At 34.0% G+C, this 17,589-nt stretch overlaps 1 protein-coding gene across 1 annotated transcript; it reads right to left on the reverse strand.

The window, feature by feature from the left end:
• Positions 1-327: 327 nt before the first annotated feature.
• On the reverse strand, positions 328-14,685 carry LOC107595224 (protein TBATA-like). Its single transcript, XM_016285568.1, has 9 exons — positions 14,646-14,685; positions 14,212-14,406; positions 11,665-11,820; positions 10,270-10,364; positions 7,081-7,242; positions 5,702-5,783; positions 4,295-4,448; positions 2,803-2,837; positions 328-387 (listed from the first exon to the last, which is right to left on the reverse strand). The coding sequence occupies exons 2-9, from the start codon at positions 14,399-14,401 to the stop codon at positions 338-340; spliced, it is 924 nt and encodes a 307-aa protein (XP_016141054.1). The 5' UTR covers positions 14,402-14,406; positions 14,646-14,685; the 3' UTR covers positions 328-337.
• Between the last annotated feature and the right edge of the window lie 2,904 nt (positions 14,686-17,589).

Genomic DNA, 17,589 nt, shown 5'->3' on the forward strand with positions numbered 1-17,589 from the left:
ACCATATACCAACTGTGATTACAATAATGCACAGTAATTAAAGCCTAAGATCTTCCAGAAGAAATGTGCAGAAATGTGTGTCAAAGCGCTTACAGTATATTCCATGCAAATTTTGTTATTTGAGCTCTAAACTGTCTAAATTGTTTAATTTGCTGCCTGACTTGTGGCATTTCACAAGAGACGTGACTCCCACAAAAAATAAATACACTTAAGAAAAATACCTGTTTGTATGCTTTATTAACAAGAAATTAAAATGTAACATTGCATTGCACTATATGATTACGATAACACAACTGCTAAACGAGCTAATTACTTCAGTAGCAAGAGAGCAGCGGCATCATGTGTTTTCTGGGTACAGCGTGAGAACTTCTGCCTCTCCGATCCGCTCTAGAACAGAAAGAGACACTCAGAGACAAACAACACAACATCCAGAGAGCATTCTGAGAATATTATAAGAAGATGCTGAGAACATTCTGAGAGCATTCTGAGAATATTATAAGAAGATCCTGAGAACATTCTGAGAGCATTCTGAGAATGTGACATCAGTCAGTCATTTGAGTTTGAAGAAACCCAGAGCATCAGTCTGAGCTGATATGTACAGACATAGTCATTTAGTTGTAATACATTACTATAGAAACCACAAACAGAAGCGCTCGAGTGCTTGTTTACTAGAATCTGACGTCTGTGCAGTGGACGGCGCTCACTTGATTCCAGCTTCATTGGCAGACATTTTCAGAATATCTTATTTATCGTGATATCAGAGTATAAAGATGCATCTCTTTATTTTTTAACATCAAACAAGTTCTCTCTACAAGGTGAAATGCATTTCACTTCGAATTTGGATTTGACTTCAAAAGAATTAAATAAAAAATACAAATAATCATAAGATTTAACAACACAAGATCAGTCATTAATATGTTTTCTCCAGAAGAAGATCACTAGCACATACACATAGAAAAAAAGGTACAAAAGCTGTATTGGGCCAGTACCCTTTCAAAAGGTACTAATATGAACCATTTAAGTACTAATATTTACACCTTAGATACTAATATGTACCTTTAATAAGTACGCTTTAGGGTTAAATAAGGTACAAAAATGTACTTTTTGAAAAGGCATTTGTACCTTTTTTTCTGAGTGTAGATGTAAACCTCAAAGATACAAATATAAACTATGAGCCACAATTCACAAAATTTGATCTAATGATATCTAATCATATCTTTAACTTGATTTTTCATTAGTTGTTAAAGTTTATATGGTGATAACAAGAGATCTGTTCCTAAATGTAGGTGATGTTGTTAAAATGGGCCAGTTCAGTTAAAATGCACTGTTTGCCTTCTTTTTTTGAATGTTTATCAGAATATTCTAGAGCAGCATTGCATGTATCCTTCAAAAAGACAGTAGCATAATGCATTGCACTGAATGTGTGAGAAAAAACTATTCAAGATGACTTGATAGCAATGTCAATTATAAATATAATTCATTCAATATTGAAAAAGCTCTAGTTCAGTCCAGTTATATATGACATTTACCCATTGTTCTCTACTGTTTTTGTACTTATTAGAATATCAGATTGTTAATAATATGTTAACACCAAAATATTGGACTCAAATCTTGGTTGCTGTTCACTCCAAATCAGACATTTTGGAGGCGCTGTCTACTTTTCTTAAAGGAACAGTTCACCCAAAAATAGAAATTTGCGGAAAATGTGCACACCCTCAGGCCATCGAAGATTAGGATGAGTTCGTTTCTTCATCAGGTTTGGAGAAATGTAACATTGCATCAGTGTGCTCTGCAGTGAATGGGTGCCGTCAGAATGAGAGTCCAAACAGCTGATAAAAACATCACAATAATCCACAGCACTCCAGACCATCAGTTAACATCTGGAGAAGACAAAAGCTGAAACTAATCCAGCATTAAGATGTTTTTAACTAAAATACAAGTCCATAATTCATAATAACGCTTCTTTCAGTAAAAAAGTGCATCTGGATTAATTTTCAAATTTTAGATGTAATTTTGAACTATTCCTTAAAGGCTGGAATACAAGAGATTTTAAAACACTAGGCATCACACACTTGCCCACTTTGTAAAGCAGTTACAGAGGAGCAAACACTACCAACAACAAACAAACACAGAAACATGTGCAACCATGTGTTCTAAGATTGTCTCAAAACATCAAACACGTCTGATCTTCTCTGACTGGATGGAATCATAGTCTGACACTGAAAACCACAGTCTGTGTCCAATATACACTAGTGTCGACTCCTCAAGAAAAATGTGGGCAAAATCCTTCAAAATCAACTAACACTAGAAAATAACCATTAAAAGAACCAGTTTTTAATGTAAAGAACAGTTGAATAATCTAAAGAACGTTTTGTGCAATGGAAAGGTTACATGAATATTAAAGCTTAAGCAACCTTTATTTTTAAGAGTGTAGCTTTCTATGTGAACAGTGTATCTCAATCTCAGTCCTGAAGAGTCACTTTCCTACAGCTTTAGTTCTAGTTCCACTTAAATCCACTAATCAGAGTCTGGGAGTTCACTTGAAAATCCTAGCCAGGTGCTGAAGCACATTTGAAACGAAATGGAAACAGGACCAGGAACGAGGAAGCCTGATGCAGACGGAGACTCACTAGAGTTTGAAACGGAGCCAAATTGTGTTTTAATCAAAGCTGAGAGCAACATTACTCTTCTCTGCCAAAAGCAGCCCCCGTGGAGTCATGAACTCAATCCTCTCAGAATGACAACGGCGTATTAATAATGCTCCGATTCACAAAACATCTGACACAAGTACAGAAGCCTCACCTGGTTTGTCCTGTAATGTCTCTTCGGGATGTGAACTGTGCAAAAGAAAGATAAAATGTCTTGAAACATTCATATTCATAGTCATATAACCATATGACGATAGGGGTAACACTTAAGAATACCGTTCCATCATTAACTGATAACTACTCTGGAACAAATGAGTAACACAGTATTCACAATGTAGTAATTAATATTAACTAACAAGAAACTATCATTAATGAATTAGTCAGCACTACAAGTTCACTATTAGTTATTATCCTTCAGAAGGAATTACTGTCCAAAAACAATCGCTACAAAATTCTTTAAACACTTACAATGAAAATGACTATTTTACTAGGGAGTTATCATGCTTTTCGCTTTTAGAATACTATTACAAATAATTATTAATAATACTTTTTTTTTTTTTTTTTGCTGTTATTTGTGAAATTTGAGAGAAACGATTTCTGAGTGAAAATGGTTCCTATGCCAATTTTTTAAAATCAGGGTACTAGTTAGTCATTACTAGTCGGTTACCACTTTAGTATTTTTGTCTCGTTTCCCAAAAAAAAGAAACACTACAAAAATGTATTAAAAAATCAAACAATTCTTAGAACAAGATATTTACTTGAAAAGCAAAATGACTTCAGATATTATGACTTATTTTCTAGGGTGGAAAAAAACATCAAAATTAAGTAAGTTTGTGCTTAAAACAAGAAAAATATCTGCAGACAGGGTCACAAAAACAAACAAACAAGATTATTTTTCTGACCACAATGACATATTTTTGCTTATTTTAAGCATAATCTTATTTACTTTTGAATTCAATTTCTAGATAGATCAATTAAAAAAAATAAATACTAGGGAAAAATACTGAGTAAGAAATATTTTTTTTTGCATGGTTTAATTTTTTTTCCATTTGCTTTATGAAACTATATTTAGCTTAGGTATTTACAAAAATAGTATTTATTAGATAATATATTACTACTAATTAGCTTATTTGTTAATCAGAGTTTCTTGTTAGTTAATAGCAATGTTGAGTGTAATGCATCAATTTATATAATTGAATTACTTAACCTTGAAAACGTAATATAAGGGATTACTCTTAATTTTTTCATATTTTAATTACAGTTACTCTTGATGTAATTGCATTAAATACTGTATAGATTATCGAACAATTCTACATAAAACAATAAACAATTTTTAACATCAAAAATTAACATCTAATGCTAAAATGAATGTTTTAACTGTAACGTTCTCCTTTAAATACTTTGGTCAGTTTAAGAATAATTTATGCAATTTTGTATTATTTATTTGAAAGAATTAAAAGAGCATTTCATGTCTATCCTTGTACCGTCGAACTGGCTGAGGCTGACGTGTGATTTAGAAAGTAATTAGTAATAAGTAATGCAATACTTTTTAGAGAGAGTAATTAGTACACTGCATAAATAGGTAGGAGCAGTATTCTACCGATAATCTAAGACAGCTCCAATAAAACCCTGCTGGAAACACGCACATGCTCTTCCTTCGGCTGACAGACGAGTTGAGGAACACGTGATCAGGCAGATCTTCAGACGTCAAAGGCAGAAGTTGAGATCCGGACGTCTGCTGGGTCAGAGAGCTGGAGTCGGCCATGGCCTGCTGGAGTATCCCCTGAACCAGCTCTTTCTCTGAGAGCAGAAACACATCGTTAGCACATCCATCTGCAGGACGCAAGCGGCCCGTGTCCAAGTGTTAAACTCACTGATGTTTCCTTAATGGAAACTAATAGGACTATTTGTGTTTGTACTGCATTAGGTATTTTTGTTGGTGGTCGTGGTGATTATTTTATGAGATGATCTCGTGAGTAACTTGAATAAATTGAGGCAAAGTGCAAACAAAACAGTTTTTACTCATGACTAAATTAAACGGACAGAACTATGCACGCCTGTTTTCCTCACAGGATAAAACCATATGTAATTGTGACTTTTCAATCTCACAATTCTGACATCTTTCTTTGAATTCTGAGGAAAAAGTCAGAATTCTGACTTTAAAACCTTGCAATTCTGAGTTTTTCATTTTCCAAATCTGACTTTATATCTTGCAATCCTGAGTTGATATTTCGCAATTCTGAGTTTATTTCGCAATTCTAAGTTTACATTTTGCAATCCTGAGTTTATGTTTTGCAATTCTGAGTTTATATTTCACAATTATGAGTTTATTTCGCAATTCTAAGTTTACATTTTGCAATTCTAAGTTTATATTTCCAAATTCTGAATTTATATTTTGCAATCCTGAGTTTATGTTTTGCAATCCTGAGTTTATTTAGCAAATTTTGAGTTTATATTACGCAATTCAGAGTTTACATCTCGCAATTTTAAGTTTATATTTCACAAACACATGAAGGTGTTTGTTTACATAATTGCAATGAAACAATAGTTAAAATATTAACAGCAATCGCATTTTATGTTTGCATAAGCATCTCAAGCATTTTAAATTTAACAAAGAATTTTCTACTTCAAAGATCAATGTGTCAGGGACAACAGGGACATCACTTATTTATATAAAGCTAAAATATTCTGAGCAATTCACTTTTATGGCTGTGTTTTTGAATGCATATTATTTTCCTTTTCTCAGGTTCTTAATAATTTCATGCATCTCCTGAATATCTACAGTGTTTGTAAGTTGCATTAAAACAATAGATTTCACACAAGAGAAACACCAAACTCTGTAGCTTTTAGAAGTAATCAGTACTTTCAGTCTATCTTCTGGGAAAAAAGAGATTGTGCATTTCACATTTCATCAGCAAAAACGTAATTTTGTCAGTTTAGGATAGTAGCATGAAGATCTTTAAATGCTCTTCAAAGCCGAACATTCACCACATGTCGGTTATTTGATTAATTGCTAATAAATCAATCAATTAAATCAAAGGGAAATTGTTCACCTCTGTCGCTCGCCAGCAGAAGCCACTGCTGAACCATCGAGAGAGAATCAGTCTGCAGGATCTGACACAAAAGCTCCAGCACCTGAGAAAAACACAGTTCATTTATAGCACTGAGATATGATTATACAAATTTCAGTAACTTTGTTGCGTTTTTGTCTTTTGAGTTTTTATTTCCATTTTAGTCACTTTAGTGCATCAAGTTCAACTAAATAAAAATGAATGAAAATGAGAATAACTTTAATAACCCTGGAGAGAGAGAGAGTGAACATTCCCACAGGACTGAATAAAACCAGCTAACCAAATATCGAAATTATGGAATGGTAATTAAATATTTGAATTGCTTATCCCGTTTTCATATTCATCATATCCTAAACTGAAAATGAGCAAACAAGAAGAGCGTCAGGATCTATCCTGACTTGATAGATTGCAGATTTCATTGTATTTTTATAATTTCAATTTGCAGTTTGCAACATGGTTATCCGCAACATATTGCATGCTTAATTCAGCAAGTGCAATAAATACACTTTTCACTGCAGTTTTGTATAGACATGTATTAAGTTTTGTCAGTCTGATCAAATAAGTCTAAGAAAACGACCACAGTTTATGCCTCACAAAGAAAATTTGAGTGTAAAAATATCAAACATACTCTATTGGTCAAACATTTGGACGAATTAAGAAAGAAGTCCCTTCTGCTCACCACGTCTGAATTTATTAAATCAAAAATACTGTAAAAACATTAATATTTTAAAACAACTGTTATCTAACAGAATACATATTAAAACTATATTTTAATTTATTCCTGTGATGATGCTGAAAATTCTGCTCATGGGAATAAATTACATTTTATAATATATTCACACAGAAAACAGTTATATTACATAGTAATAACATTTCACAATATAAGTGCTTTTCTTGTATTTTTGATCAAATAAATTCAGTCTTGGTGAGCAGAAGAGTCTTCTTTCAAAAAAAACTAAAAAACCTTATTTCGAAACTTTTGACCGGCTGTGTGTTTCTGCTTGGTGTTTTATTTGAGTTCGTTCAGCATGATGCACTTAATTTGTTCTGAAACACTTTGCAAGAGGGGAATTAATGCTATTTAGTATTTCCATAGAAACATTACTTCTGAGGACGCTCAAAAAATCAATCGAGTTTTATCCTTAATCAACTGTAATTAAGGCATGTATGACGTGACCTGAACACCACATGCAATCTGTCGTATAAATCAGGTGATGCCTTTACCAAAAATGTGACTAGCAATTGTAATTAAAAAGCAGGTTTCCTTTCTACTGCATTAAACATTGGAGCTCACATTCACTATCAAACTGTGGCGTCAGAATGTCATTGCTGAGCTCAGTAAACCAGCTCAGGTGTGTTACCTTGAGCTCCACTCCCTCCAGGGTTTGCGTCTGCCATCGCTGAGCTCGTTTGTGTGAAGTCCTGCTGCGCTTCTTCCCTCCCCACGACGAGGCAGGGATGATTCGGCCGGACTGCGCCGAATACTGCGTCTTCCTGCGAGGAACTTCCTCATCTGTCAGTTTCTTTGAGTTTATTCACAGACAAACACAAAGACTGGCTGTATTCTCCAATAACGCATGTATGATTCATTCTGCGTCATCTAATATAATATGTCCATTAATCCAGTTCAAAATGTTACACACGATGCATGTGAATCAATCCACCTTTTTTCAAACGAGCCTAATGCATTTTAAAATTATGGGAGGCACTTCCTCTTCGAGGAAAACAAATCATTTCTAAACATAAAGATGTGCTACCAATAATCCTTATCTGTCTGTTTTACTGAATGAGCTGAACATTTTCCTTCATGTTCTATTTTCAGACGAAAGGAGAATAGTATAACAGGAATATCTACACTGTAAAAAATGACCGTGAATTTAACGGTAAAAGACTGTAAAAATGCTAAAGTAAAAACCTGTTAAATTGTTAACGGTAAATTCCCCTACTATATATGGTGAAAAACTGTATTGGACATTACATGTCCATTTTACGGTAGTATACCGTTTTTGGAAGTGAAAAAGACCGTATAATTTACAGTGAATAACCGTAAATTGACATTCCCAGAATTCCCTGCAATACATTTCAAATTTGATGTTTTTTTTGTTGAAATAACTATGTTTCTTCTTAGTTTTTTCTTATCAGTTTTGTATATTTACACCTAATGTTGTTAAATGAATGTTTATTGCATTATTTCAGTTTCATGTGTGTTACCGTGATGGTGTTTAGTGTTTGTGTGAATGACGCTGTGCACCTTCTATATATGTTATTATTTAAAAGCTGCTTGTGATGGGCTTTGGTTCATCGTGTGACTTTCTCATCACCTCCTGCATTTGGTGGTTATCAGTGTATTACAAAGCTACAAAACAGATTTCAGTACTTCAGTAGGTTGGTATATTAACATTATATCAGTTAATGAAATTACAGTATTTAACTGTAAATTTAAGTTAAAACCGTAAACCTAAAATGTTGCTACCGTATGTTTTACAGTAAAATTCCGGCAACCACAGCTGCTGTTTTTTTACCGTAAATTTTGACAGTGTTTTTTACAGTGTATGGAAGAGCTCTTTTCACTGTGCTGCATTATTTTCCTCATTATTCCTTTACATTGTGCTCTAACAGTGCTAGAAATACAACATATACTGTGCATTTGTGCTCCACTTTCCTGATTTAATTTACAACATATCCCATGGATAATGAACTGGAATGCACAAAGGATATCTCGCTTTTTCAGGTTTGTTTTCACAGGGACGCTTTAAATGTAAAGGTCTCCTCTTTTCACTTCTAATCCCCATTTGCCGTGTTTACTGGAATGTGGAATGTTGTATATTTGTGATCTGTTATAATGACTGAAATCATTTTGAAAAATGATAACACTGTGTTCCAGTTAATGAACATAATATGATTCATAATATGAACAGGTTAATTTAACATGTCCATAATACTTCTGCAGGAATAATTGAGCTTTTTGGGGTTATTCATGGTCTGCTGTAGTAATTTGTTAATGCGTTTACACTTTTAAATTTCTTTTTAATATTTGATGGTTGAAGGGTGAGTAACAATGTCAGCTCATTGTACCCAATTTTTGAAAATGCTTATTATTGCATTCATAGAGCAAAGCTTTTGCTAATTTTTTACAGTTTAACAGAACTTACTCCCATAATTCACATGATGTGTGTCATAGGCCTTAAAAAAGGTGGATATTAGAATCTAATCTCTAAAACAAAATCAGTCAAATCACGCTTTTAATATTTTTAATATCTTGGCTGATTTGATTATGATTTCCGCTATTAAAGAGAGTGTGGTAGGCCTAATTTCTGCTTGCTTTGTTTTAATACAGTTTATCATATGTGACCCTGGAGCACAAAAGCAGTGTTAAGTCGCTGGGGGATATTTGTAGCAATAGCCAACAATACATTGTATGGGTCACAATTATTGATTTTTATTTTATGCCAAAAAGCATTAGGATATTAAGTAAACATCATGTTCCATGAAGATATTTGGTAAATTTCTTACCGTAAATATATCAAAACTTAATGTTTGATTAGTAATATGCATTGCTAAGAACTTCATTTGGACAACTTTAAAGATGATTTTCTCAATATTTAGATTTTTTTGCACCCTCAGATTCCAGATTTTCAAATATCTTCAATTTTCTCAGCCAAATATTGTTCTATCCTAACAAACCATACATCAATGGAAAGCTTATTTATTCAGCTTTCAGCTGCTGTATAAATCTCAAATAAAATAAAAAAGACACTTAAGACTGGTTTTGTTGTCCTGGGTCACATGTTTGAATCAATATCACAGAATTAAAAATGTATCTATAAAAATCAGTGCATACTAAAACACTAAAAATAAACAAACAAACAAATCAGTGAATCAATCGAATCAATAAACAAACTTTGTGCATTGCATTGCATTAAATGCATTTTTTATCAGTTCATGCATTCACTAGTAATCACACCCATGACCTTAATCTGATTTTAACAAACACAACTGAATTTTTTGTTTTGTTTTTTTTGAATGGTCAGATCAGATTTAAAGTCATTTGGGAAGTAAATAAAAAAAGATGCACAAGATCTTGGCCTAGAATGCAAAATGTATAAAATCTTACATATTAAAAAGAACATTTTGCATTTTACACCAAAACCTGGTTAAAATCTAACTCTGTTACTGTACACAGTCTGAAGGAATGGATCTGATTTGTCTGTTTTCAGCAGATTGTCCTCAAAGCCTCTGTTCTCCTGACAGCAGCGTTTTGCAATGCGGGAGGTGTCATTGCGATTTAAAAGCTTAAAAACAAATGTTTGATGTAGGTGTTAGGGTAGGAATAAAGTGAAGCTTTAAATCTTTGTGTGTGGATAAAGAGCACTGGGCTTTACTGCGGTACAGCCGAGTGCTTCACTCTTAAGACGAGAAGTTTCTATCATCTCAGCTGACAATCACTCCATCCTTTCAGAAACGCTGCTTTCTCTGCCTCCTGCTCATGCGGTTCTGAACATTATTCATGCATCATTTGTGACACCTACAGCAAGTAAAAGGTCAAGCACCTCTCTCTTGTCCTGCTGGGTCTCAGCCGCCGCTGAAAGACTGACTTTAGTGGCCAAATCCTTCAGTTCCTCACGCCAGCTTTCAGAAATCAGTGCTGAGAGATGAAGGAGAGCAAGAAGAAGAAACAGAAGTGAGAATGTCGAAAAGAGAAAAAATAAACACCTATTTATATATTTCAGGATCATTTTCTGGAGGTTTTTTTTAAAAAGATCTTCTAAATAGTTAGATGTGGCTTGGTAGGTAGTAAAAAAGTAAAAAACTAACTTTACAAAGGTTCACCTAACTAATATATAATATATAATAAGAATAATAATGCAACCTATTTCTCTTGATTTTTTAAAAGAACTAATTCTCTCCAACTAAATGTACTGTTTCTGACAACTTAAATACCTTTGATCTGCTTTTGAAATTATTTATTTTTTGGAATTGAAGTTTTGCATTTAGCAATGCAAGTAAAAATAACTACAATCTTCCATCTTCATGTTTGATTTTCAACACCTAATACATGATACACCTAATACTTTAAACTAGAGGCTAGTGTATTATTAAGATACACCTAAACTTGAACACACAAATCTCAAACATGGTGATGATCAACAAATGTTAATTAAGTTATTTACATATATAGTAACCATTTAGTAACTGAACATTCATTTTTTGTCAAGTTACAATGTTACAATTCATGCTAGAAACTTGTGCAACATTGTTTAAAAAAATTATATAAATGTATAAATATAAATGTATTAATTCTAAATTAAGCCTTAAAATCTCGACAAGCTGTTTTGGGTATTTTGGCCTATTTTTTCTTCTATCCCAGTTTTATATTCAAAGTCAAACAAAGAATAAGCCATGCATTGGTGATTCTCTAAAACATTCAAAACATTGAAACATTCATTATGCGCATATATAACTACCTCCACAAACATACATTATTGTGCTTTTCTATATGTGCATATTTTCTCAAACTTTTTTTTAAAGTCAAACATAAGTCAAACTTTTTATTTTATTTTTTTTTTACTTTTTACAGGAAGAAAAATGATGTGCATATATACAAACAATAAAAAGTAGACCTAAAAAATTTATTTGCATGCATATTTTTCTCTCTGTTGTAAAAAGTAAAAATGTTGTCATTCTGTTCGATGTATCAAATGTTGTTTTCACTCAAAAAACTCTAATTGTTTAAACATCACAAATAAAATTTGAGAGATTTTCAATCAATAACCTAACTTTAAGTTCCTCACATAAAATGACACAAAAGTGCTTTTCTGAGCTCGACAGACTGTGAATATTCAGTCTTGCATCTCCTTTTGTGTTGCCTGAAGAAATAAAGTCATATGGGTTTGGCCAGGGTGAATAATCATTATTTTTCAGCGCTCAGTGTTCGTTATCTGTACCTGCTCGTGGCCCAGAGCGATCCGAGCCGATCTCAGGTGTGAGAAAAGCAGACGAACGGCTCCCAGACACTTGACTTTTAATGAGTGGATGCGGGCAGAGCGGAGTGAAGCCGTACCAGTCATCATTCACCGTACAGACCGGCTTTCCATTCAACCCTGCGGAAAGAAGAGACCTTTAGATATCTGTGCTGGAAATGTGACCAGACTTTCAAGTCTCCCAGGATTCAGCGGGGGACTATGTGACCATGCGTCCATGCACTGCCTGATCAAAAACTGCATTAAACCGCACTGGACTCCTGCTGTGGCCAAACCACTTCACAGCATTACAGTAAAGCAAAGTTATGAACAGCTGCTAAAGAAACGGAAAATAATCAAAGGTAGCTGGAAAGTCATCAAAGAAACCATCTGTGATGAGAATCTGCGAGGTCTGAGATGCTCGTGTCGTTTTAACACAGCTGTCGATATATCCAAGGAGACCGAGGCCTGTTTGTGCTTGATTTCACTCCATCGTCATTGAATACGGTCTAAATTAGTAACTTGTAGGCAGACCTATGTTGGTTTTCAAACACAGACCTGCTTATTCGCACTTTCTCGCAGTCAGCTTTTGGAAGTATGTCACATTTGTTTGCAAGGACAAACTGTGTGTTTATGCAGTAACTCTTCATTAATGTCATTTGATGCTGCTGGGCTTTTGATAGATTCAGGTGCCTTTATTATGCTAATAGAGCCTAAAACCTCACAAAACAGCCTCTGTCTGTGGCCAAACCACTTCACAGCATTACAGTAAAGCAAAGTTATGAACAGCTGCTAAAGAAACGGAAAATAATCAAAGGTAGCTGGAAAGTCATCAAAGAAACCATCTGTGATGAGAATCTGCGAGGTCTGAGATGCTCGTGTCGTTTTAACACAGCTGTCGATATATCCAAGGAGACCGAGGCCTGTTTGTGCTTGATTTCACTCCATCGTCATTGAATACGGTCTAAATTAGTACCTTGTAGGCAGACCTATGTTGGTTTTCAAACACAGACCTGCTTATTCGCACTTTCTCGCAGTCAGCTGTTGGAAGTATGTCACATTTGTTTGCAAGGACAAACTGTGTGTTTATGCAGTAACTCTTCATTAATGTCATTTGATGCTGCTGGGCTTTTGATAGATTCAGGTGCCTTTATTATGCTAATAGAGCCTAAAACCTCACAAAACGCCTTCCATGTCAGGAGTCCTGCTGCTACAGGCATATCTTACTATGCAGTGAGTCTCGAGTGCTGTGACAACAGGATAAAAGATGAAGAAATAAATGTTTTGTTCTGAATATTAACCTTGCAGGCATTTACCTACTGCATGCTTTTAATCACAAAATATATGTACTCCTTTCCTTTATCACTCATTATGTGTAAACACTTTCTGTCACTAATGCAGTGTCATGACAACATCTAGCATTTAACATTAATACAACTGACTGACAGCTCCATCTAATGACGAAAATCTACTGGGATTGACACTAATCATATTTTGCACACATGCATTAAATGCAAAAGTTTTTTTCTGGCGTTTCTGGACCTACTTAAAATGAGAGAAATTACTGTATCTACAGTACAGGTATTTTATCTTGTTTTTTCCCCCCGGTACAAATATATAAACATTTTTCAATCAAGATACATTTAATTCAGAATCAAAATGACATAAGTCTTGTTATCTGAAAAAAAATATTAAAATAAGTGAGTTTATGCTTAAAACAAGAAAAAAATGACTGCCAAAGGAGTAAAAAAAAATGAACTTGTTTTCTCTATATTTAGAGAAACTGGCAGATATTTAATGTTTGTTTGTTTTGGTCATTCATTCATTCATTCATTCATCCAGAAAACAAAACTTACTACCTACTTTAAAATCATTTAGCTTCTTAATTAAATGTATCTTGATTCAAGAATGTTAAGATATTTGTTCTGGCAAACAAAATAAAACAAATAAAAATGTTTTTCTTTTTTTGCAGTATGAATTTATTTTGCAAATTTTTTAGTAGATATATAAGTTGTTGATATATAGTTGAGTTGATATATAATTGTGACACCGCAAAACACCTTAAATGAAAAACACCTAAAAACTTATTAAACACACAAGAGCTTCAATATGAAGACAGAATTTAATAATATCTGATTTTATACATTTTCCTTACATATCTGAAAGTGCTTCCAAAACACACACAAATGTGAAACCTGAATATGAATATATTCAAATGCACTGTTTCTTTCTGTGGCCATAGTTTGATGTAAATACATGTATTTTCATTTAATAATAAACTACGAAATTTTGAAGTTGCCCATCCTCATGCATGATTACTCAGTCCCCACTGAAAAAGCTCTTTAGCCTATTAATTTCTTGTCATTGTGTAAATAATCAAGTTATTGTAATTAAAAGAAGAGTCTGATCTTGACCAGAGCAGATTTCGGAATACTTTGTAATAGAAATGCTTCCTTAAAATGACAAACGCAAGCATGAAGGTGTTTTTGAACATGCATGCAGACGCAGGTCTGTGCGTCCGGAGCGGCTCACCTGGCATGTGTCTGACTCTGTGAGGATGAGGATTGTGTCTGGAGAAGAAGGAATGATGGCTGAGGCTCCCGAAGCGAAGGCTGCCTCTAGTAGAAGTCCTGCTCGTGCCCGGTGTCTCACACAGAGCTTTCTCCTGACGCACAGACTGTGTCGGCTGAGCTTCATTCACCTGCTCATCCGAAGTCTCCATAATCTCTGGAAGAAAAAATGAAAAACATTCCAAATGCTCGGTCCTGTTCACCAGGAGTCAGAGATAAAAGCATTTCCACTCATTTCCTTTGACACAAAGCAAACGTCGTGTACTTTCACTGACAATACTTCATCATTTTAGCAATTTAGACACACAAAAGTTCTTTAAATTCATTCATGCAATAGTCCGTTTTTAACAGTTAGTGTGATTTATTATTAGGAATACTTTGAAATGCGCAGCTCACCTCAGTTCACGGTGTTCCTCTGATGTTTGCTGTTGTTGCCTGGAGACTCTGAACAAAGACAGCCTGAAGCTGCAATAGCAGAGCTGAGGACTGCTAAAACAGCTCGACCTACTCATTTTGCATTATTTTAAGCCACTTTAAGCGGTCGTGAGTTTAAGTAAACGCATTAACCTTTAAGTTTGCGCACTGAGGCCCTTCCTTCAGATTGACGCATCAGGCTGACACTTTATAACATTTTTTAAGAAAAATTATTATAAACAGAATCTAAACTACAACACAATTTTCACATGCTAAGACCTCCTATCAATTGTTTGCTTGTTGCTTTAATGTATGTTTGTACTTGCTCTATTTGACATGCAATCTGCAAAGGCCAAAATAAACACCGAAACGTCAATCGACCAAGCATGAGGGTAATGCACATATTTGTTCACCCAAGGAAACCATTCAAAGAATCAATCAGGTCATGACTCTAAACTAACCAATGCAATGCAGCGTCACTTTTCTGCTGTACGGCAATTGTGAGCTCCACTTTTGCACGTCAGTCATGAGCACTCAGCTGTAATTTTCTACACATGAAGTGTGTTCTTCTGAAGTATCATCACCACATATGCTACAGCATGAAGAATACACTCTAATACCTCAATTTACCATTCCTCTGTGATAAATTGGCCCGTGCAGACAGGATACACAGAAGTAATTGGAACATATTAGATACATATTAGAACATATTAGATAAACTATTATATAACAAATTAAATTTAACACAACCATGTCCACCCACCTCACAACACGGTAGGAAGACAAATAGCCTCAATCCACTGATTGCATTATTAATTTTCACACAGACTTGAAGTAGACCAGCAAACACAGGATGTTCCCTAATGTTCCCGTTATTTAATGTCTAAATGTTTAGGAGGAAAACAATGAGTTGTATTAGCAATGCTTAAAAGTTAGAAAATGTCATTTCCAACAGATCTCCATTTTAATTAACGTTACAAAAACAACAGCGGAATGCTTAAATAGCACTGCTCCCAAATACTAGAATATAGAATTATATTTTTCCTGATCACGGTGCAAAAAAAGTGTTTATCCTATAGTTTTGTCTTGTTTTCCGGTGCAAAAGATTTATAGCCTAAATAAAGATACATTTACTTGAAAAAAAAATGGAAATTGAAAATTTATGATTAAAAATAGAACAAATATCTGCCAATGGGCTCAGAGAAATCAACTTAACTCAAAGTAAAAAAAAATATGTTTTCATTCCCCATTGCATTGATAGATATTTTTTCTTGTTTTAAGCATAAACTCACACACACAAAAAATGTGTTCAATTTCTCTGAAAACAAGACTTCATATGTTTATTTTGCATCTTAAGAAGCTTGATTTAATGGATTTACTGCAAAAATGCTTGTTTTTCTGCAGTGCATGCAATATTTAATACCATGAGTTTATTACGACTTTCTGCTATAAATATGAGAACTTTTAAAGCCTTAGGCTGATGATACACTGGGCAACTTTTTGAGCAATGTTGCCATCAACGGGCAACCAGGTGAGACATCACGACTGATCTAAAATATCCAAATAGAAATTTGTTACCCATTCTCAGTGGGAAAGTGCCCAAGCAACGATGCTCAAAAAAAAGCTGCCTGGCAAAATTGCTGAAAAAGTTGCCCCATGTATCATCAGCCTTAGTTTGTGCAAGGGCAAGCTTTAGGATCCCGCAGAAATCCCAAATAACTATTAACCTAGGAAATTTAATTTGAATGTTATTTAATGTTTAGTGTTAGAAAATAACAAAATTAGGAACTGAGATTTTTATACATGTTTGTTACCATATGTTGGTAACCAGTGTTTGGAAAGTTACTTTGGAAATGTAATTAAGATTATAATAATAGAATTTTAAAGCACAGCCACCACAAAACCAGACTTACTTTGAGATCATTCTGAGGTTAAATGCAGATTTAGTTTAGTAGCTATGAAATCAAATATTTGCATATCTACGACAGGAAACATGGCATCTAACAATGCCTTGGAAAAACAGTTCATCTTAAAAAATAAAGCATATACATAAAGCAAAATAAGAAATAAAACAGCTATGGAATAAGCATGTGTCCTGTTCTGTGTCCTAAACTCCTGAAACACCGCTGTCTCATATTTTAGAGCAGTCACTGCCATTTATGAAAGAAATCAATTAAATCTGTATGTGGGTGTGTGTGAAAAAATAAATCAGATGTAACCCCGTTTGTAATCGTCAACATTTTCATAAGTAGCTGTAATTTAATTACACAATGTTTCTCAGTAACTGTAACCAGTGCTGGGGGTAACGCATTACAAGTAATGTGAGTTATGTAATCAGATTACTTTTTTCAAGTAACTAGTAAAGTAACGCATTACTTTTTAATTGACAAGAGAATATCTGAGTTACTTTTTTCAAATAAGTAACGCAAGTTACTTTTTTTCCAATTTATTGATTGGCAGCTCTTCTGTCCCCATGCTGAGAAATCAGATGTTACTGTAGTTCTGAAATAAATATGAATATGCATTAATTCATCTCACTCACAAAAAACACAGATTCAGTATTCCTCAAAATTAATAAAAATAATGCAACTCAGAATATGACGCAAACCTGCAATAATTAAATGTTAAACATCACAAATATGCTTTATGTATTTAATCCCATTCTATTAGCTTCTGACCTTCGATGATCCAGTTCAGCCGTACTAATAAGCACTAATTACTCTAGACAAACATTTGTGTGTCTTTGTTTATTGCTGAAGTGTGTTGAAATGTCTTCTTCTGCATTCTACTGTGCATTTCCTTCAGCCTGAGGCTTATTCCTTTCACTTTTGGTGTGAAAAGCTTTTATATTTGCCAAAAAAAAAACTTTTTACTTTAAAAACAAACAAGCGAGCCCTGTCCAGATTTTAAAAGTAACGCAAAAGTA

Source organism: Sinocyclocheilus grahami, unplaced genomic scaffold (genome assembly GCF_001515645.1).
Source record: "Sinocyclocheilus grahami isolate Dianchi unplaced genomic scaffold, SAMN03320097.WGS_v1.1 scaffold198.1, whole genome shotgun sequence".
Classification (NCBI taxonomy): domain Eukaryota; kingdom Metazoa; phylum Chordata; class Actinopteri; order Cypriniformes; family Cyprinidae; genus Sinocyclocheilus; species Sinocyclocheilus grahami.

Excerpts from the sequence above, each read along its gene's own strand:
- LOC107595224 (XM_016285568.1), bottom strand. The coding sequence starts at position 14,401 with ATGGAGACTTCGGATGAGCAGGTGAATGAAGCTCAGCCGACACAGTCT. Across the intron at positions 11,821-14,211 it reads CAGAGTCAGACACATGCCAG|GGTTGAATGGAAAGCCGGTC; the intron begins GTGAGCCGCTCC and ends TTCTTTCCGCAG. Across the intron at positions 388-2,802 it reads GACATTACAGGACAAACCAG|AGCGGATCGGAGAGGCAGAA; the intron begins GTGAGGCTTCTG and ends TTTCTGTTCTAG.